The 22,600-nt window shown below is 43.2% G+C and overlaps 1 protein-coding gene across 7 annotated transcripts; it reads left to right on the top strand.

The window, feature by feature from the left end:
- Positions 1–629: 629 nt before the first annotated feature.
- Positions 630–22,580, top strand: gigyf1a (GRB10 interacting GYF protein 1a). Of its 7 annotated transcripts, none has more exons than XM_076086983.1 (26): positions 630–884; positions 4,111–4,743; positions 4,836–4,899; positions 5,974–6,103; positions 6,379–6,474; positions 6,668–6,785; positions 7,816–7,924; positions 8,332–8,540; positions 9,303–9,538; positions 9,722–9,848; positions 10,106–10,297; positions 11,091–11,245; positions 11,446–11,611; positions 11,796–12,097; positions 12,662–12,756; positions 12,864–12,964; positions 13,050–13,123; positions 13,393–13,530; positions 13,780–13,995; positions 14,072–14,292; positions 14,422–14,579; positions 14,769–14,932; positions 15,258–15,302; positions 15,794–15,938; positions 16,684–20,062; positions 20,196–22,580. In XM_076086983.1, exons 3-25 carry the CDS (start codon positions 4,865–4,867, stop codon positions 16,749–16,751), a joined length of 3,300 nt encoding a protein of 1,099 aa, XP_075943098.1. In that variant the 5' UTR covers positions 630–884; positions 4,111–4,743; positions 4,836–4,864; the 3' UTR covers positions 16,752–20,062; positions 20,196–22,580. The 7 variants fall into 7 exon arrangements, with proteins under 7 accessions (XP_075943098.1, XP_075943094.1, XP_075943097.1 ...); XM_076086979.1 differs by having other exon boundaries at positions 9,264–9,538; positions 9,725–9,848; XM_076086982.1 differs by having other exon boundaries at positions 9,264–9,538; positions 11,796–12,091; positions 12,870–12,964.
- Positions 22,581–22,600: the final 20 nt, after the last annotated feature.

The following is a 22,600-nucleotide window of genomic DNA, read 5'->3' as shown; positions in this document are numbered from 1 at the left end:
CCACTTTCCACCCCCTTGTCGAGGGCGCATGAAATATAGTATTAGTTCAAACTTAGCCTTCATGCATGTCAATATTGTATCATTATAATATTGTGAATGGTCCCATTTCAAAGGAGCAGGCTATGTGTATCTGTCCCAAATCATTTACCGTTTATTCACACACTGCCACTGTTAATCAACAGCGCCCTCTGCTGACGAAACCCTATACTGCCGTCCACAAAGTCTCGCGCATGCTCAGTTCGACATTGCTACTCAACATGTTCTGCTAGTCACTCAGTTCAATTTCAAGGGTATTGATAGCTAATAACTCAAAATATATCAGTATGCATTTCAAGCATGATGCTATTGGCTGTAAAGTTCATGAAACAACTTTGTCTCAAGTTATTTTTGTTATTCCTGCCTCGCGAATGTGTATTGAACTGGCTGTTTTATGCCTAAAACACAATCTTGTGCTAAAGTTGGCCTCGCTGCTCAGCTTACTGGCTGATTAAACGCATCATTAGACGCTCTGCATTTAAAAAATACCGTTGCAAAGTGTACTCTTAACAGTGTCCAGGCTGTTAAATAGGGGTGTGTTTACCCTGCTACAACATTGGTTAGCCGCTTGTCAATGTCCAGTCACGTGGTATCACACGGACGGCCATGTTTCCGAAACACAAACAACAAGAAGAGCAGCGACTAGGAGCCAGCAGACACATACTGATACGCAGCAGCGACCGTTGGAGGAGAGGGGAAAAAAATAATAAATAAAATACAGAGCACGACTTTCTGAAAGTACGATTCTGTCGTTTACAGTGTTTAACGAGACCAATGCATACGATATATTGGCTGTAGACACGCCGTGCAGACGACCAGTCTGGTAACGTTAGCTATAAACAGTGAAGGTAAGCCACGGTTCCTCTTTGCAGCTTGTCTTCTAGCTAGCTGGCTAACGTGAGCTAACATGCTAACCTCGGCTCTAGCAGCTCGAATGGTTTGGTTTTATCTGTCGTGAAAAAATGCATTTGCACTAAGTCCTTTTACGGTTAAAGCGTTGTTGTTTCTGCCATTTTGTTTTGTTTACATCGCATTAGCCCTAGCTTAACACCGACAACGGAGTGGAGGTGGTCGTCCCGCACATTGGCGGAGAAGGCCGGGGAGTCTGCTCTGAACACTCCGCCCCCTCCGCCATCATATCGGGTGTCATTTGAACCTAAGAGCCAAGGCCTTTACGATTAACTCATAGCTTGTGCTAGGTTAGGTAGCAAGCTAGCTAACCTATCTCTGTTATGCAACATAAATATGATATTGTGGGTTCCGTATACCGTTGTAAGGATATATTTATGTACTTTTACCCTCACGTAGATCTGCAGTAATGAGCTTGAAAGACGAACAACTGAACGATGTGCGCTAATGTAGCTCGCAACCACTCACGGTAGCTAACGTCAACTCGAGCAATTTTGTCAATACGTTAGCCATCTTTACGACGAAACAGTTGCGCGTTGTTGAGTGTGTTAAAGTTTGAGTTGGTATACATTGAATGTCAGCGTTATTGTCGCTTTTCAGTCGGCCTTCTCGCAGCTTAAAGTCGTTATCCCGCCACATTTTGAGGAGCATAACAATTGCTAATGTCCTAATGCATAAGAAATGTCATGTTCTGCAGGCGACGTTATTACTGCGTGACCTTGCTTGAGTTTCCTCGGTACAAAGTTTGAGCTGGACACTAAAGATTGCTATTATTTGCCTGTTGTGGCCCGGAGACCGGACGGAGTAAAGTTATGAAATACTTTGAAGCCATACTAACCGCATTCAGTCTACAGATGTTGAGGTTCATGTTAAATATTCTTAATTGTTGCTGCTCTAGGCTGATATGTATTTTTTATGACTTTAAAATCAAATGCCTTATAGTAATCATAATGTCATATGTTCTCTTGTTTTGCTGCTTTTATTTTTAAAATGACAAATGATTGCAAAATGTACGTGTCACAATGCTCACAACATTTCCAAACATTCCCTTTTAAGTATGATTACCAGCATTAAATAATTCCCAGATACTTAAACCATTTGCATCAGTAGCCTAAATAAGTTTATCAAACAGTTGTGGTATCCAGAGGTTTGAGGGAAATAGTACAATCCCGTTTGGTGGCTTTTGTCCCAATTTATCTCCATAACAGTTATATTTTTTAGGTTTCTATAGAGATTGACATATTTTAAGCTCACACACACATAGGGCCACCTTTACCTCCAGCTGATAAATTCAAAATAAGATTTAGCAGTTTGTTACTGCTGTAAGTTGAACCTGTCGGCATCCAATTTCCAAACTGTTGCCTTAAACATGTATATTTTTATTTATATATGTTGTTAGTTATGGTAGTGAATATCTGTGGAGTTACGCAGAAGGTAGACTGTCAAAGTACTCTACTGTAATCATGTTGTACTCGATTTTTTAAAGTACATAGTGTTAACCGAGTGCAGTGTGGCATAACAAGTTGCAGAAGACCAACGTAAATAGTGCACCTACAAAAGGATGATATAACGTGATGCTAACGCGCGCCACACTTTGTAACAAAAGCTTGTTTCACTTCGTGCAACATATCAGCGGACTTTCCACAGGGGTGTGCACAATGCTAAAAAAAAAAATAGTATTACAAGTACGAGGTCACAAACACTGTTGATTCACCTCATAAGAGCACTGCAATATATAGAAAATATGCTCAATATGTTTTTACTTCCAACCAGAAAGAAACTTGTTGAAATGGCATGTGTTCTGTTAATCAAACAGCCAGAGATACTAAATACATACAAATGCGTTAAATACACGTCTGTATGAACAGTAGACAAAATCACTGACTGTAAAAAAAATTCTGATCCTCTCACATTGTATCCCACAATATCATCCAACCCTCAGCAATTGGTTATTTAAAAAAAAATCAATTTCCAATGTGATTGTAATTGGGTACAGCTGATAAAATCTGCTTATTTAAGTCACCAGAATTTATGGCCCCCAATATAGATCTAAAGGACAAAGACATTAATGGGAACACATGCTTAGTTTATTTTATGGTTGACTTAATGGATCAGACTATTTTCTGATTCACTCATCGTGTTCATGAAGTTCTATCGTGCTCCTAACATCTTGCTCGATAGAAGGCAGTCTTAATTAAAATGCCTTTTTACCGATCGGCTCCTTAGATCAGCCTACAAAGCCCAACAACCTGGAACACATTGCTCTGAACAACTGCTTAAGCTGATGCTAGATGGTGCTTGGGAAACATAATATCTGTGTCATTGCATATGATGGCACATCTTGAATTCAGCTTGTGGAGATCGGGCTGGTCTGCTGGCCGCTTAATACAGAGCAGTGCTCCATGCATCTGGAATGTGAAAACTAACACGATTGTTGTGATGGTTAAAAAAAAAAAGAAGAAATGTGTAGAGTAACGTCTAGGTTTAAAATTACCACATCTACCTATCGTAAACATTGGTATAAGTTGTGAATAGTGGTAATAGCCAGACCCAGCTGTACACCCGTCTCTATTAACATTTCTTAAAGCGACATGGCGTGGTCACGTAAATACAACCGCAAAGAAGATGTGAATGTTGAGGAATATGTTTGTGTCGCGCTAACCATCGATGAGCATTAACGGTTGGATATCGGTGTAGCTGCCGTGACACTTTCGACTATCAACTATCCCCAAACAGCTGTCTGGTTTACAACATCACTGAAATCTACTCCCTGGATTGGAAAAATGTCCCACGAGCAGCAGAAACACGGGGCCATGATCGAGCGCTCCTCTAGAAATAGTTTGCTAGTTTCATTTATTCCGTGTGGGAACACCACAGTGTGTTTCTCCCAGCTCCGTGCGCTGTAATGGATCGATCGATCGGACTGCGCCGGTACCTTTCAGCGAGTCCAAGGCTTGCTGTGAAAATAGTGTGTGAAGGCTACGCTCTGGAAAATCAAATGACACTTGTTTTCCTATCACAATACGGGCGGACTGCCAAGCTGTGAAAATGCATCTTAACAAACAGCTAATTTACTAAGTGCACAGCTCTAACATTATTCTTTCCACCTGTCTTTTAATGGTTTCTCTGATCACCTCTCTCTCTCAAACTCTGCTTCATTTTCAGTGGTGCAAAGGGAGGAGGACAGGAAATAAAGGAGTTACCTGGAGGGTCTCCGTCAATCCACATTTCAGTTGGAGCGAGAGGAAAGGGCACGGAGGGAGAGAGGGAGAAAAGAAAAGAAAAGAGGAGTCGTGTCTGCTCTTGGCAGCTGTTCCAGCAGCCTGTTTCAGTGTTTTGGCTGTTTCGTTCCCTGCGTTACTTTTTTGATGAATCAATCGATATTTTTAACTTTAATGTGAGATATAACTGCTGTAAAAAAAGGAAGAAAAAAAACATTATTACTAGCAAGAGTGTTTTATTTTGTTCCATCGTTAATTTCCAAGGTTCTTTTGTTTCTTTTTTTATGTTCATCAACCCTTGTCGGCTGTGAGTAGCAGGAGCTTCCATTCTCCAAACTATAGTCGACCCCCCACCCCCCCCCACCCCCCAGCCTTCCTTATCTAGTTAGGACCTGATAACCTGGTATTCCTCAAGCACCTGAAACTGGCAGCTATTCTCTTTGTGTCTGTGTGTTTGGGGATCTCTGTGACCACAGCTTAAGCACCACTCAGCCTTCTAGTCACCTAAGCCTAACTACAGCCAGCCAGCCCTAGCCCGGTCCAGCCCAGTCCAGCCTGCTCCGATCATCTGGACAGGGTAAGGCAGCTAAAGGCACATTTGCTCTTTTGTTTTAAAAAAAATGTTTTTTTTCTTTAGAATTTAAAACTTTAATTTGTTTTTCCTCTCAGATACTCAGTTCTGTGTGGACGTGAGGAATATGACTGCTGAGACTCTTAACTTCGGCCCAGAATGGTAACTGATCTGTTTTCTCTGCACTATTTCAGCAAATGTTTGAAGTCGTACTGAAGATGTAATCCGTTTGAAGATGTAATGAAGTTTAAAGTGTGTTATGACCGACTCAAGTCAATATGTACTTAACTTGCTTGGTGTGGAGAAACTTAAGGGCAATTTGCCCTCGTGATGAGATAAATTTTTGTGTAAAACTGACATTTTACAAAGTCTGTATGACATTTTGTAAACGCAGTCATTGGTCTTAGTAGTCTTCAGTTTGGTAGCACTCCATCTCTTAACAGCCCGTGACTGCTGTGTGCATTCTTGGTGCAGTGCCAGCTTTGCACAACATTTCTCTCTTTACACATCTGCAGCTGCTTTCCTCTCGGTGGCCCTCCTCGCCCACTTTTATCCAGTGGCCGGTTGGAGTGCTCGCCACATGCAGCTGTCTGGTGTCCGGCATGTTTACACGTCTTTTAATGCCTGTCGGCGTGAGAAAATTATGTCGACCATTTGAGGTTTTCTTGGCAGTCGAGAGTGCGAGTCATTGTGGTAGAATTCAGTGAAAACATTCTGCCTCGCATTTTGATTTACGTACCCGTTATTCTGCCAACCTTTGCTCTATAGGAGCACAAAGGAGCGTGACTGTATAGATTTAAGTGTGGTTAGATTTCACGTTTTGTCTTGTTTGAGAGGAAGCAGAATTCTGCTCAGGTAGAAGTGGATGCAAACACATTTCTCAGTATCTCACCCACTGCCATGTTTCCTCAGCTCTGCTATTATTATTCATATTAGTCGCTGCACCACTTATTTTTACCCTCTTTTATATGCCACCAACTGGTCTTTTATGATGCCTTCCTTTACCTCTTACACCCCCCCTCCCCCCCCCCAACATCTCTTGAGAGTTCCATGTGGTTTTGATGTGGGTCTGTGAGTCAATGACCTGTTTTGTCGAGGCACGTCAATGGAGCCATTGTTAAACAGCGGGCCTTGGAATCTGGGCTGCTCGCAATAGCTTTTTTAAAATGAAATCTTGAGATTGGAAAGCTAATATGTCATCTGTGTTGAGCCAAGACATTTTCCTTCCTCACGCAGGCTCCGTGCACTGTCCAGTGGGGGGAGTGTGACTTCCCCCCCTCCTTCCCCCGCCATGCCAAAGTACAAGCTGGCCGAGTACCGCTACGGCCGAGAGGAGATGTTAGCACTTTATATCAAAGACAACAAGGTTGGTGGCAAAACTCTGCAATGTTTCTCTCAGGACTGTATGAATCCCAGAATGGCAAGAATCATCTTTAATGTTTACCAATGTTGAGGGAGTCATTGGTGTCAAAAGCAATCATGCACGTTCTCAACACAAGCATGCATATTGCTTTTAAACCTCCACTGGCTTCCCTATCCTCAAAAATCAAGACCTGTTTGGAGGTCAGTTGCTTTTAGAAGTCATGAACAAAAAATGGTATTACGATTTTTTCATCTAAGTGCCTGTTGTTGTTGTTTTAGGTCCCAGAGGACATGCAGGATAAGGAGTTTGCTGCTATTCTGCAAGATGAGCCCATGCAGCCACTGGCACTGGTGCCACTCACTGAGGAGGAGCAGGTCAGTCACAAACGCGCGTCCACAAACACACGGATACCTGCAAATTTCGAGCCGTTTCAGCTCGCCATGTGATATGTCGTAGCGATACAATCTCTGTTTTAGAAAACGAGCTGTTCTGTTGGTTAACAAATATGGCTCTGAGCTCACATTCCTCACATTCCTCCCTTTTGCTCTTTCCATTCTCTCTCTGCAGAGGAACTTCTCCATGTCTGTGAACAGCGTGGCTGTGCTGAGGCTCATGGGAAAAGGGGTGGGCGGGGCCGCCCCAGCTGGAGTGGTCCGAGGACGAGGGGCCACACGAGGCGGTCGAGGTAAAAAAATCTTCCCAGACACCCATTAGAAGAGAAACTGCAACAAATATAGAACAGCATTGATTCGGCCGAAGTACACTCGTGATAAATCCACAACCACTTATGCTAAAACTCACACGAGTCCAACAGCAACAGAAATGCTGCCCAAAACCCTTGGCTGGAACTACAATGGCTGTTATCCAGGCAAAGTAACAGTTTATTCAAGCCAACCACTGAAGTGTTTATTTCCCCCTTTTCTTCCACCATCTTGATGCAGCACACTTCCTCTCGGCCTGTCTGCGTAGTCGTCCTTTTGTCCAGCCACACCTGTCTAAAAACGGCTGGGGCTTATGAACTCACCTTGTGACTCACACAGCACTTGGCGCACATGAATGGCCAACGTAAACACCAGCCGTCCGGTGCAGGAAAGCCAAGGAAACAGCTTGGAAGAGCGATGCTGTGTGGTTTTCATGATTCGTGTGCATGTGCTGGTGTTTGTTTCTGTCTGCACCTTGAAGCTTTATCGGTACAAGACATTTATGTTGATTTAACGTGTTTGTTGAATTGTTGGAAAAAAAATCTAAAATGTTAGGCTGATAAGAAACAGAAAAGAAAGGAGAGAGCACATTTGACTGATTAGATATATATACTTTATTCATCTGTGGCAGCAGCAAACGAAGTTACACAATAAAATAATAATATTAAGTATGGAAAATGCACAATATATACAATATAATAAAATAACAGAGCAGGACCTATTCAATTTAAGAAAATAAAGTAATAAAATGCACTGTATATACACTAAATAGAATGGTATTAAATTAACTAAGTAGGAAATAATTAACTGAACAGTAGTGCACTGATCCTCAACAGAAGCAACAACAGTGTAGCAGTGTTATAGTCTTGTGTATGATTTGGCCAGAGGTGATATATGATGTATTATACTGCAGGGAATGAGTGACAAAATCCAGACTGTCTGATCACAAGTTCTCTATTCAGATGATGATGATATTAAATATAAACGCCTTCTTCTCCGTGTGTATATAATCAGGACGAGGTCGTGGTGAAGGTGGATTCTACCAAAGAAGTATTGAAGAGCCGGAGGTGGGTTTCGGACGCAGCGTCCGAGAGATACACCGCAGCCAGAGCTGGGATGACCGGTAAGAAAGGCCGGGCGCACACGACCTAAAGGTCAAATACATCATGGCTTGGGTTCTCCATGGCGTAGTAACGGTATATATCTTAACTGCTGAGAGAAGCTGTCATCCAGCGTCATGTACTCAACTATCCTCTTTGCTATTCTTGTAGATTTCTACTTTTGTGGGATGATTTTTCACTTTTGCAGACATCTGCTTGTATCTGCTGAGGCTGAACTAAAGTATCTGTATATCGTATATCTTAGCCAGTTTATTTTGTAGACCAGTTAAAGTGTGTGAATCGGTAGTGATGAGATGCAAGTTTTGGCTTGACATATTCCTCTCAGATAAAAACCGACTTCATGTTTTTGGGCTTGTATTCCTCGCTCTATCACTCAACTGATTCCTCTCTGTTTCCCTCCTGTCCTCAGGGGCGAGCGTCGATTTGAGAAGCCGCTGCGGCGAGAGGTGGGACGTCCCGGCTTTGAAGAGGCTGTAGGTCCCGTGGTTCCGGGAAGGAAGGAGTACACAAGGGCTGACAGCGATAATTGGCGCATCCTCCGGGAGGAGCAGGAGCAGCAGGAGGAGGAGGGGGCGGAGCCGGGCACCAACTGGAGACTTACTGGAATCCGCAGGGATGGTAAGAGAAATACAAACTTTTATTTATTCATTGTCAGGTGGCTTAACAGTCCATATGTTGGTTACATGGCCACTTTGTATTGAACAGCTTTAAACCACACGAGACCAATGACCTTTTTTTGAACAATCACGTATTCCTGTATTCAGGCCTCATTTCAACTGCTCTTAAGTCTGTGTAAACTATCAACAATTCTAAATGTTAAAATCCTTTTACTTTGTTATCGTCGCCTATAGTGTTTTTTTTCTTCATAAAAATTCAAATGATAAAGATTTCAATCTGTGTAATAACCCAATGTGTTACCTTTTGGTTTAAGTTGTGAAAGCTGATGAGATTAATGTCCTGGGTAGAAGAAAATTTGATTTATGTTACTCCTCACTGCCATCAGAGCCAAGTTAACAATGTGTGCAGCAGATTTCCCTTAAATAGTAGCTATAGTGACATCTAGTGGCAGTAAATGTGTAATCCTAAATGACAAAATCCAGTTTTAGCTGAAACAGAGCTGCACTTTGAAGCCTCCACAGTTTCTGAGGACAGTCGGGTTAATAGACCTTTTTCTAAAACTCTTCCTCTAAACAGGAAGTGAGATATAAGATCCCAAGACATAACCACATGATTGTCCAAGCAACTGCTGTCACTTGGCAATGTGTTTCTCCGGAAATCTTGAATCTGTACCTTTTTTAATGTTTGTAGCAGAAACTTACCTCTTTATATTTTTGACTCCAGTCCAGTTTGACACTGATGGCGGCCCATTCCTTTTGGCAGATGGTGGTCCTCGCTCAGCAGGCTGGCGGGACCATACCGGTCCAGGTGAGAGTCGTCGGAGGAAGTTTGATTTTGATTTCCGGGACTCGGATGGCCACGGTGGTGGTGGTGGCCGCCGGCGTGCAGGCAGTGAGGGACTGGAGGACGGCAGGGACGGCCTGCCCGAGTGGTGTACAGACGATGAGGACGGGGAGATGGGCACGTTTGACTCCTCTGGAGCTTTCATGACTATGAAGGTCGGTTTTTCATTTATTTTCAGGCCCTGGTATTATAAACATGTGCACAATTGGGTTTTATACAAAAACAGTGTTTAGAAAACAGGCACATCTTGTATGTAGACAGTATATTTCTTATACAGTCATCCCCACTTTTTGTTACACTCCTTCATTGCCACTGTTTCTCCTGGACTTTTCTGTCAGAAGGGGGGGAAGGATACAATCCTGGAGGAGGAGTTTGACTTTAAGGGCATCGAGGAGGAGGAGGAGGAAGAGGAGGAGCGCTTCGCTGACATGGAGAGGAACAGTGCTGAAGGAGATAAAGACAAAGGTGAGGAAAGACTTCTCTTTATTTGATGATTTTAAAACGTTTTTGGAATATGTGTTATTATTGTTTCACTGACCAAAGGAGTTAAATGCAAAATTTAAATGTTAATGAAACTTGATGAAATGGATGACTCCTTCTGCATCCTAAATGTGCAAAACACCTAATCGTCTGCACTTTGTTTAGTTGATCACAGGCCCAGGAGGAATTCATTATTCATGATTGTGGCATCTTACTTCCTTTCCTCCACTCTCGCCTCACAGAGAGTAAAGAAGCTGGCTCAGCTGTCGGGGATTGCGAGACAAAGCGAGCATCTCCCTCCTCGTCTCCTCCCGCTCTCCAACACTGTTCCCCTCCATGCCTGGAGCCTCGGCCCAGCAACGCTGGCCCAATGGTGGACATCGTTCAGATGAACAACAGCTACTCCGTCAAGGCCAGCAGCATGTCCAGTGAAGGTACGCTTTATTGCAACAACATGAAGATATATTTAGTTAGCAGCGTTATTATGCATCTTATATATTTATGTATTCAGCCAAAATGTCTTTTCTTTCTTTCTTTTCTTATAGAGGCATATGTATTGTACTCATAAGTTAACCATGATGTATTCTAAAAAGTTATTGGATAAAACATTCGTTAGATTATCGGCAGTGTTAAGGTTTCATCTGTGAAACAGCCACATCGACATAATGTTGATATAACTACTGTAAAGTAAGTACTTGACAAAACTGTGTCAAAAGTACAGCAGGTGTGCACATTTCTTTGGTCAGTGGATCAGTTTGAGAGATTGAAAGGGAGGAGTAAATGCCATAAAATCATTGGCAGGAAGCCGTTCTTACATGATTCTCATATTGACTGATTCTCACCAATAAACTCAAGTTGAAAATGTTTTCTTAAACCTTAAATCTTTTTGGAAGCCCTGAAGCAACTAATACGATATCAAAGAGTTAACTTCCAGACCATCACTATCCAAACATTTAGCTATTCATACAGATTAGAAGTGTTGAGAGTCCTGGCTCTGTAACTTCAGAGCTTTTGGATTCTTTCATTCAGCCAAGCTCTTTAAGTCTCAGGACTCTTGCGTGTGTGTGGGGGGGGGGGGGGAATTCAGCCACGTTGATATTTTGGTTTGATACACAATATGTTTCGCCCCAGTCATTTAATATCTTGTTTACTGCTGTATCAGATGCAGAGCCAGTAGGTGGCTCTACCCCCCCCACATCCTCACGCTTCTTCTTGTTTTTGTGTCAGACATGGCCACGCTAATGGGCTCCAAGGTCCAGCTGAGCCTCGGCGCCCTCACCTCCTCCAGTCTGCCTCCCCCACCCCCTTGCTCTGCGGCTCCTTTTCTCCCTCCACCTGGCGGAGACATGGAGGACGATGAGGGCATGAAGCACCTGCAGCAGGTAGGAACAACAGAAGGCACATTTCAAGCGCAGTTAACGCTAATCAACTAGATTATTGTGCTGCAGAATATTCAAGAGTCATGTATGTAGAATCATCAATAAATGTAATTATGAAATGTACCCATATTCATTATATTCAAAAAGGTCAATTTATGTATTGGTGTAATGTCGTGTGTGTGTGTGTGTGTGTGTATACATAGGAGGCGGAAAAGATGGTGGCATCACTGCAGGACACTTCTTTGGAGGAGGAGTGTTTCACCCAGGCTCTGCAGCAGCAGGAGAGCAGGAACACAGCAGCCGCTCTGCCGCTGTCACATGAGGCTGCCATGAAGTGGTTCTACAAGGACCCCCAGGGAGAGATCCAGGGTACACTCGCACACCGTGGCATGCATAGTTACTTGCACACTCATACAGCCAAGCGTGGCATGTTGATGCATTAATATTGATATTGTCTGAACTAATTGAAAGGAGGTACTTAAAGTCGGTTACATGGCGACAGGGTTTGCTTTGTAAGCTCATCTCTCTCTGTCTCTGTCCGACCCGCTACCAGGTCCCTTCACCACCGTGGAGATGTGCGAGTGGTTCCAGGCCGGCTACTTCACCATGACCCTGCTCGTGAAGCGGGGCTGCGACGAGGGCTTCCAGCCCCTGGGCGATGTCATCAAGATGTGGGGCCGCGTGCCCTTCGCCCCGGGGCCCTCCCCGCCGCCCCTACTGGTGAGACAGCCACCACCGACGCAGCGCTCGCAGTCCACCCGGGGTTCCGCCGGTACTGTGAGTCAGAGCTCAGCCAACGTGGACGATGGGGAGGGGAGGATGCAGAGGAGAGGGAAGATTGATAGACAGGTTACGGTAAAACACCCAATGATTCCTTCAAATTCTGTTTTAACTTGAGAGAGATTTGTGAAATTGCCCCCACGTGATTTTAAGACTTGTCATTGTATCTGTGTTACAGCCAATACCTTCATTCCCTTCTGTAGGAAGTGGGAAAAGGATATGCATATTCAAACCACAGTCGTATAACTACATTATGCAGTGGCCTGCAGTAAAATCCTTGTTTGCATGTATGCTTCAAATGAATGGAGCAGCACAGAGCGGCCTCCATACCTGCATTTAGTGCTGTAATATAACACTACAGATATTGTCACGTGTTTTCCTGATTACCTATGAATGTGGCACATTTAATCAGATGTTTGTGCATATTTGACTGCATGTTACTTTTTTTAAATCATATTTAAGATACGCACAAAATCTGTATTGTGAAGACGCCCAGACTAGTTTGTAAAGCACAGACTGTGGTTGTAATTAATGGACAATTCCCCACAAGCAATCCTCTCTTAGCCGTATCCCACTTTATATGGGTATTTGTGTTTTGGTGTCTTGAGTTTTATTGACTGGTCATTGTCATTTTTTCAGGGAGACCAGGACCGCCTGAAAAAGCAACAGGAGCTGGCAGCAGCAGCTCTTTATCAGCAGCTCCAACAGCAGCAGCTATTCCAGCTCATTAATAGGTAGGACTACAGGGGGAGGGGGGGGGTACATTTTGGTTGGGTCCCAGTTTCTGTAATTATAATTTTGCCTTTTCTTTCAGTGTTTAACGTTGCTTTGTTTGCTCCAGGTGCAGTGAGCAGGGTATGATGCCTTCGATGAACAGGTCGATGTCAGTGCCAGATACAGGGTCCATGTGGGACATGCATACCTCAGCTTCACAGCCATCCGGTACGTTCCACACTGCGACCTGGTTGTGAACCACAACACATTTACCCAAGTTTTGCTAAATTAATCCAATTTTATTTCCATGTAGGCGGTGAAGCCAGTCTTTGGGACATAACAATGAATCCTTCTACTCAGGGTCCAACTCTCGAACAGCTTCAGAAGGTGGGTTCATCTGTGAGATGTTCAGCCAGACAACGTTTCTTGTTTCTTGTTTTTTGTGTTATATGTTTTGCGTGGCCAGTCATCAGTTGTATCTCATTGTCTTCACTTTCAAGAGTTAAAAACTCTCAATTGAATGTTTTTTTATTGCTTGCTGGCACAGTAACTGCATTCAAAATAGATTGTGTCAGACGCAAAACCAGAATGCAGCTTTTGTTGCGTATTTTAATCTGTGCCTTTTACTCGTTTGACTCCTGATGTTCTCCCTTCAGCTCCAGCAGGAGAGGCGAGATGCTGAACTCAGGGCAAAGCGTGAAGAGGAGGAGCAGCGTAAGAGGAGGGAGGAGAAGAGGAGGTTACAGGAGGAGCAGAAGAGGAGGGAGGAGGAGGAGCTCTTCAGACGCAAGCAGGTGAGTTGAAGGAATGACGTATTTCCCTTATCACTGTCTGTTGCCTTGGGCTACAAATATTCAGACTGTTATTTCTGATTTTGTATAATCAAAATTGAAATGTCTTTTCTTTTTTTGATGCAAAAAATGTTTAACCTTTTATGTTATAGGAATATTAAATGCAATAAGAATGGCTGAGGCTTTAAGTGCTGTTGGTGGAGTTATACATTTCCTCTTTAAAGTGTTTTCCTCTTTGATATCTTCCTGCAGTGTCGTCAGCAGCAGGAACTGATCATGAAGTTGCTCCAGCAGACCCCCCAGCAGCAGGGTTCTGGGGCAAGCGGCTCAGGCTGGAGCGGGTCTCCCTCCTCTGGGCTATCCAAGTCCGGGAAGCCCCCGGCTATGGCTCTGCTGGAAATGCAGCAGGAGGCAGAGAGGCTGCTGAAGCTGCAGCAGCAACAGAGAGCACAGCAGCAGAGAGACCGCGTGAGTAAATTCAATGTTTCAAGCAGAAAGTCCATTTTAGGTAATGCAAATCTCAATGATTTCTCTATCTTTCCAGCACTCCGGCATGTCGATGGGGAGCTCCTCCATGGGATCGCAGTGGGCGGATGGAGTTGGCATGTGGGGTGGGCCTGGAGGTATGGAGGGTAAGAGTGGCAGTGTGAGCTCTTCGGGCAGCATGGGCATGTGGGACGAGGCTGTGAAGAACCAGTCCAGCCTCCGTGGCAACAGCAACAACAACATGGGCTTGAAGAACAGCCGCAGCAGCCCTTCACTCAGGTACACAGACCAGATCGAATACACACTGCTAAAAATACTGTGCACTTTGTCACGCCTACCGTGGCAGATGGTACTGCGTTTTTCATGACGAACGTCGTTAATGTGCACTGAACCCCATGTCCTCTGCAGTGAGCAGTACATGATGCGTCGAAAGCGGACAGAGGAGGAGGAGAAGCTGCTGAAGCTGCTGCAGGGCATGAAGCCTCAGGACGGCTTCACTACCTGGTGTGAACAGATGCTGCACGCTCTCAACACCTCTGCCAACAACTCTTCCTCTTCTCTGGATGGTAGGCTTTCATGTAGTTAGCAATGTCAAGGGTGAGGACAATTCCCCCTAAACTTAGATAGGTGATTACTATGTGCACACAACTCATTTTTGTATTTATGGACCAAAAAGGACTTCTAAGTAAACCGATTTCAACACATTTTCAGCATTGCTAATCAATGTATGTAATAATCTGTATGTCTTTATTAAGTTGCCACAATTGTGGCGTACCTGAAGGAGGTGGAGTCTCCCTATGCAGTACTGGACTTCATCCGGTCCTACCTAGGGGACACAGTGGAAGCCAAAGAGTTCGCCAAACAGTTTCTGGAGCGACGTGCCAAACAGAAAGCCAACCAACAGAGACAGCAGCAGCAGGTAAAATGAGAACTGCATATGTCAAAAAACATAACCTGTTGGCTAAGTTCTCATTTGCTGCCCAGACATACAAATGATATCAATGCAAAATATCTTTAACTAGGATGTGCTGAATACCTGGTACATTTTGAGTGACAAATCTGGGACATAGTTCCTGTTGTACTGGCTATCAGGAAAAGAGCATGTGCATAATTGTGAATGTTTTAATATGTAGGTGAGGTTTAAAACTACCAATAACAGGCTACGTGAAATAAAATAGAGGAGCCTTTGAAGTGTGCTATTTAAATTTATAAATCATTCCTCTTCCCCTCTTTATGAATCCCAGTTATCAAAGGAAGTGGCTGGATTGAACATGAACTTCCCTCTGCAGGTAAATGCAGATATGCTTTTGTACTGTACATACAATCACTGATGGAGCTGAGTTCTTGTGATTGTGTCTTTTTATGTCTCCCGCTGCTATTTGACAATTGTCAACTGGTTGATGAATATCAAAACCTGGGCCGACAACCTTAAATGTGTAAACGCAAAGTCCACATTTTGGACGTCATTCATGGGAAAACAAGGTCCTTCAAAGAAAACTGGGAGAACTCTCAGTATGCACACATGCCAACAAGACAACGTCACTGTCTTAAGTGCAAGACTCCATTTATAGTCAGCGGTAAACATAAAAGCAATAGCGGTCACTGAAGGCTACGACAAGAAAGGGCATTTATTTCCTCACGAAGGGATTGAAAATATGGTACAAATGGATTCTCATAGCTTTAAAAAAAAACAAAAAAAAAAAAACTTTGTGGGGCCGTTGAGAATGTCCTGACTAGCATTTGTACGATTGTCTTTATTTTTCTTTTCTTTTGTTTTTAGGACTCGATGCGAGGAATGAATCCAAGCACCCTGCAGTCCATGTTTCAAGCCAACCACATGAGCAAGGCTGGCCTCTATGACAACCAGGGGGGGAAGATGAAGAAGAAGCAGCCCATGATGCTGCACTCTGACCCCAGCATCTTAGGTACGTGACCTCACCAGCATTTTATATTGCTTCCTTTTGACTTCAGTCCTCTGGAAATGGTCAGAATCTAGAAATAGCTAGCTTTGAATCTCAATTAGCATTGTGAATTAAACAAAACACGACCTCAATAGAGTCTAACAAAAGCGACCAAGGAGACTCTCTGCAGAGAGTACTGCATCTTCTTGATGACCTGTTTGCACCCACTCCAGGTGGTGAGTAGGGCGTGCTCGTAGGGTAGGCTTATGCCTGAGCTTTATTTATGTCCCCATGAGCTGCTTGGAGCGTAAACCCGGGGATGGGATACGGCTCGCTGTTGGTAGACGTAAACCGGTGGCCAAAACAAATGTGCTATCGCTAAAAATGGATCGTGTCATCTATATAGTTTCAGCCGTCTTATTCTGTAGCGGGAAAAGAGATTGTGCTGATTAAAACATTGAAGTCGGTACACTCATTTTGAACCCATGCACGTTACCTCATGGGCTTGGATGTGACCACTATCTACGTTTGATTATTAATCAACATAAATGTAACTTATGGTTTGCAATGAGTTTGCTTCTTCTTACATTTAAAATTAAGGGTTAACCTTTTCTAGAGCAGAGGTTTCTTCTTGTCACATTATTTCTGGCTTGCATCTTTGTTACCCCCTTGCCAGCCTTTCTAACTCCCCCATGTCCCGTCCTCTGATCTTACTGTGCTCTCTCTGTCTCTTCCCCCCCCACCACCACCACCACCACCACCCCTGCAGGGTACTCATTCCACAACGCGGGCGAGTGTCTGAGCCTGAATGAGATGGAGATGGTGGAGGATTACTGATGTGACACAGCGCAGCAGCAATAGCTACCTGAGGCCTTCTGTCTTTTAATCAGACAAACCTGATGACGAATGTGCACTGCTGGGGGAACCATGGGGGGGAGGGGGGGGGATAGGAAGGGAGCGAGTGTGAGGGGAGGTGGAGGCGCCTGGATCTGCGCCTCCCACTCTTTCCTTCCCTCTGGCAAGAAAGAAAAAAAAAAAGGGCTCCCTGCTGCACCAGTTGATCACTTGAGCAGGGGAGAGGGGGGGGGGTGATGTTAAAAAGGAAGATGGGTATCCTCTGGCACTCAAAAGATTAAGCACCTTATACTGAACTAATGCACTTTATTGAGATGGGATTTGAATAGTTTTTTTTTTTTTTTTTTCATGTGTGTGAATGCGAGTGTGTTGGTAATCTGTGCGCATACGGTGTGTGTACATACACACTATCTGCGTGCGTCAGAACTGGAAGGGGGCGGTGAAGCAGTCGGCGGGGTGAATGGTCGGGCTGTTAGGTTTTCAAAGTCAGGGGGACCTTTAGTTGAAACCTTTTCAGAGAGCAAATCCTTTCTCGAAAGACAAACACTGTTGATATTTCTCTTGTTTAGCATTTTTTTTACGTTTATATAAAAAGTAAAGCTATTGAAAAAATGGATTATAAAAAAACTTGAAGATTTGCACTTGCCTAAAAAAAGAATAACAAAAACAACAAAAAAATCAAACAAATGGGGTTAGTTCTAGAAGTGAATATTTTTGTGAATGTGTTCGTATGACAGTGAGAGCGACTGATGTGTGATGGTTGGTTTGTGTCAGTAATATACCAGTCTGCACAAGTTTTTGTTTTTTTCTTCATTCTTTTGTTGCTTACCAAGATGTATGAAACATAAGAGGCCATTTTTGTCTTTTTTTCTGTTCAGATGGTAATTTTGTATTCTCATGTTAAGACTGTGTGTGTGTCCGTGTGTCCGTGTGTGTGTGTGTGTGTCCGTCCGTGTGTGTGTGTGTGTGTGTGTGTGTGTGTGTGTCCGTGTCCCTCTTCTCCAAACAGGGACTTGATCTGTATGTCTTGAGAGAGTGATGAGAGAGATGTTTTGAATGAATGAGAGAGAGAGAGAGAGAGAGAGAGGGCAATTGCACAACACATCCTTTCTCTCACCAGCTCTTCATCCCCAGATAGACGAAATAGAAATGCATACATTTGTAAAAGTTGGCTTTGCGCTCATCACGTGATGACCACCACTAGTTTATTTCCCTTAGCCTCTCCCCATGGGGGGCTGTCTCTAGACCTGTGAGGACTAACAGGCAGGGCGAATCATGAGGGACATTACTGTGTGTGCATCAGAATGAGACTTCGTGTGTGTGTGTGTGTGTGTGAGCGCGTGTGTGTGAGCGCGCATGTTCATTTTCTGTTCATAGAAATGAGTTAAGACTACAGGTACTCATTTTTGGAATACATGTGCTGTTTTTGTATGTGTATGAATGCACATTTGTGCCTAAGAACTTGGATCGGGTGCGTGGCCATTGAGACATTAACTCTTTTTTGAGAGCGAGTGTGATGTGCGTCAGTGCTCAGCACAGTGTATGTAAAAGTCTGTCAGTTTATATATCGTAAATATTTCTAATTCAGTCTAGGGGTGATCCATCGGAAGGTTAGTCTAGTCTGTCGTCCTGGGGTGTGATCATGTTGCCTTTTGTCAGCTCTCGAACTTGTGAATGAAAGGTGTCGAGTTGCTGACTCTGAAAAAAATACAAAACAGCATCTTAATGTGCGAGTGCACAGAACGGTGCATGAAATGTTAGCATATTGTGTTACTTATTCGTTGTTGCAATTTGATAATGACGAGTTTTCTTTTTTTAATGAAAAATATATATGAATATATACATTATATACAAAGTTTAAAAAGTATTTGGACTAAGATAACGAGCACTTGGGGCTGCTATTTTTTTGTTGTGTTTCAATTATTATTTTTTTTCCTTAATTTGTTTCATTTTTGTTTCATTATCGCCATGTGAAGTGTGTGTATTACTTCTTAAGAAAATATTGAATGTATTCCAAAAAAATGACAAGAAACCCGTGCTGATACCAGAATTTTATTTTTTTTTTCCTCAGAAGATTTCAAAAATGGAAACAAAATACAAAAAAGCTTCAAAGAATTTAGCGAGAACTTTTTTTTTTAAACATTTACACAGTGAAGAAAAAGAGGAGAAAAAAAAGAGCTCGGGATGGATACAGTTGAACACACTGCCTCTACAATCCTGGTCGTACAAATAGTGACTAAGAATTAAAAGAAAGGACTCTTTCTATTCCATACTGGAGCTTTGGTTGTTTACAAACCACATGGATATTTCTGTGGGTGCAGTTTTTATTTTCATTTCTTTTTTTTCCCCACATAAGACGGGTGGGGTTTGCAAGTGCGCTTCTGCCATATGGACATTGAGTGGTGGTTTTTTTTGTGTGGTTTTTTTTGAGGAAGAGTGGCAGGTATCACAAGAACATGGACACAGTCCTCTAACTGCACCTTTTGTGTGTGGTTGAGGATCCTGAGACTTGATGATCAACCCGCGGAGCGGAGGCGGGAAAATCAAGGACGGGCTCCGTTTTTGTGGAGACTGGAGTGCAGGGCTGCATAACCCTCGAGGGAACTGAGAGGGTGATACGAGTACACCCAGTTAGTGCGCTCGTCTTCACCCCAACCCTCAGAAGCACTCACACCCTGCCCACTCACCAACTCACCTATGCACTTTTGTTCATTCAAGCTGTGAGGTACCATTTTGGGGATGGGAGCACAAATTACAACAGGAGGATTGCTACGACTTTGACAAAGTCACTGAAAAAGATATTCCCAAACTGAAATAAGAGACTCGAGAAGCACGTCTTCTCCCACCTCCTGTGTATATAACCATATTTTTGTATTATCTTTCAGAGCAGAAAGAAAATTTGCAAATGGATGAAGGAAAATTCATGAGACGTTGACTATATGGAGTGAATGTTCTTCAAGAAAACCAATCTTTTTGACTATAGTTTGAGATGGACTCGCTGTGAGTTTCCCTTAGTTTGCCAGTAACCCTGAAATAATCGGGGATGGAAGGGAGAGAATAAAAAAAGAAAACATTGACTGAGGTGTTGGACATGCTACAATGGCTCCAAGACTGACAGTTATCAAAATGGATGACGCGGCCGCTACAAAGAGGCCCGCAAAGAGTGCTTGATCAACATGCACAGTGAAGAGGCAGACGTGGGTTTGAAGAGCTTTTGGCAAGGAGGCTTCCACCTCTTCTCCCAACCCGATGACTGCCTCGAGTGACTGCAGGAGGGAAAAGCTTTGGCATTGGTAAGGTATTCTTCTTGGCACTTTGGGCTGAGAACATTTCATTTGATCCATTTGCTCCTGGTTAATCTTGTGGCACTCTGTTTCTAAGTGGTTTGGAGAGTGTGGTGAGTCTTTTCTTTCTGTCTTCTCACAGGAGTCTGGCTGTGCTTTATTTGCTGCCCTCTGCAAGGAGGATCTAATCTACAGCCAACCCATGAACCAGTTGACCCTTGACCTATCATTTGAACTTTAAACCCTAAGAAACTTTTCTGTCTCGCCGTCGGCATTATCGGCTGGACAGTTACCAGATGAAGTTCCAGGTTTACCAACCTTGGACCCCATCTGTGTTGGATTTGGGATTTCATCAGGCGCTCTCTACGGCGAGTAAGAGGATAAAGAGGCTCGTATTGCCCAGATGTCACCCTCCCCTCGGCCTGAAACTCTCAGGTGGTTGTGTGGAGGTCTTCTAATCAGCGGGACTGAAGACTCTCCCAGACGTCAAGAGATTCGAGAGCTGGATTGGGTTTCGATGGACGTGGCTGGATTACATCGAAGTCGCCAGAAATCCCTGCAGCTGTGGAACTGGATGAACTAAATAAAGAAATTGTACGAACAGACTTTGAAACATGACACGACACAAACGCGTAGCTACACGTCACATAGGTCCGAGAGTTCAAAGGGGTTGCAGACACACTACATGCACACGTACACTCAGTGACAGTGGCTCTCCTCTGGAACCACGTCTGCATATACATAACGGAGCTGCATCAATATCAAATCACACACACACACACACACACACAAGCATCATCGCTCATCAATATAAACGCTGAGCTTTGTAAATAATGTAAATGTTTGTGTTTTTGATTTTTTTCTCTCATAGTGGTTTTTGCTTTATTTCTCTGTTAAACATGCCTTAAATTGTATAGTTCAGTCCTGAACGGCGAACTGAAAGTGTTCTCTAAATGACGAATTTAAGTTAGAAACCACCTCCTTAACTGTCCTCTAAAGTGAAAGAAAGATGGGAGCTTTCTACAAGTCTGTTTACTGTTTGCAAACAGGACGGTCTGTTCTGTATTCATTGGCTACATGTACGTCTGATCACCATGGAAGTTACTGTTTAGCTACAAATTAGAGCAGCAAGCGGTCTTTTGATTAATCTGATTTTGCTGGTTCGCTTTTGTTGCCCTTTTGGTTTCCTTTAAAGGAAGAGTGGTTTTGTTCGGATTTCCTGTTTAGATTATTGCTGAAGGTGCAGGCTTCATAAAGGGCCGGAGTCTGTACTGTCTGGAGCTGAGCTGACGGGTTGGGATGCACAGATTGACTTAAAGCACAGACTCGTTGCTGTGTGAGAACCGCTGTTGGATATACCGCTCCAGGCTGAACTAAACCAGAGTGACGGGGTCCTCCTCAAATCGAGATACCAGTTGGGGCTTTTTGGTTGTTGTTTTTTTTACACTCCGGGAGGACTTAAAATGTCTTGGAAGCAACTAGGTACTTTTTACAGTTTTGAGATGTCCGTTCAGGCTTGTAGGAAGCATGATTGTAAGAGCAAGCTTCCATGATTTGTAATATTTGTGGGTTTTGACGCTAAACCTTGAGGTGGGGTCACAACTTGGTCAAGATTGCTGCAGCTTTGTCAGTGCACCGGGTAGTGCCGCTGCCTGCTAAACATTTCTGGTAGCACTGAATAGATAAGGAATTGACCGGTCAGTTGTGTGTTATCTCAAAGGACATTCTATGTCCTGAATATTTGGAAAGTGTCTTGTCCCACGTATGTATATGTAATTGGATTTGAGAGATGAATGCTTTTAGTCAACCAGTTTTTTTTTGTATCTATCGAAACAATATGCAGTTTTTAATCCAAAGGACAACCGATATTCAATGAATATCTTCAGCTTAGACTGGTAATACACTTATGCATTTGTTTAGCTGAGGTTTTGGTGGATAGTTACCAGATACAGCTAACTATGTCATAACTGTTGAATTGTGCTAAAAAGTTACGAGGTTTAATGTTGTCGTGATCAGTTGCCAAAACCATGAATATACTATCAAGTCTCTTATTGGTGAATATCTTTAAAAATACCTATGTTTGACATTTTTAAAAGCTGATATTGCGTGGTGTTAGTTGTTGGTTGGTCAGTCAGTCTTAAAAAAAAATTTAAATGAGGTTGTTAGTTTTACTGCACTACACATACTTTTATGATTAGATAAACCGCAATTTTGTGTTGTCAAAAAGCCCTGGATGTTTGGTTGCAGTCTTAGAAAAGAGCCCGTCACGGCCTGTCCACCTAACGGGATGAAGTCATCTGGTTTATTTTAGCTCTGGCAACTGTAGTTCCAACAATATTGTCCTGAATGATGTAATGTAACTTGTATCCCTGTCAGCTCAGCTCCTTTGCCTAATAAGTCTTTAAATGTTGTTAAAAGAGCAGCATACTTGTAATGAAACTGTTTAGGAAAAGAACAACTGAAAGATGTGTAAATAGTTTGGCTTTTTGTTTGTTTGTTTGAAGAACAAAATAAATACTAAATAAATTGTGTGTGTGTGTGTGTGTG

This window comes from Anarhichas minor, unplaced genomic scaffold, assembly GCF_050575085.1.
Source record: "Anarhichas minor isolate MPS153535 unplaced genomic scaffold, ASM5057508v1 ptg000009l, whole genome shotgun sequence".
NCBI classification, from domain to species: Eukaryota; Metazoa; Chordata; class Actinopteri; order Perciformes; family Anarhichadidae; genus Anarhichas; species Anarhichas minor.
Note: the sequence above shows the minus strand (reverse complement) of the source record. Positions and strands in the feature narration are given on the sequence as shown.

Coding starts and splice junctions, on each gene's coding strand:
- gigyf1a (XM_076086978.1), top strand. CDS start 4,865: ATGACTGCTGAGACTCTTAACTTCGGCCCAGAATG. Junction 6,104..6,378: donor TTTATATCAAAGACAACAAG/GTTGGTGGCAAA, acceptor TTGTTGTTTTAG/GTCCCAGAGGACATGCAGGA. Junction 11,246..11,445: donor GCATGAAGCACCTGCAGCAG/GTAGGAACAACA, acceptor GTGTATACATAG/GAGGCGGAAAAGATGGTGGC.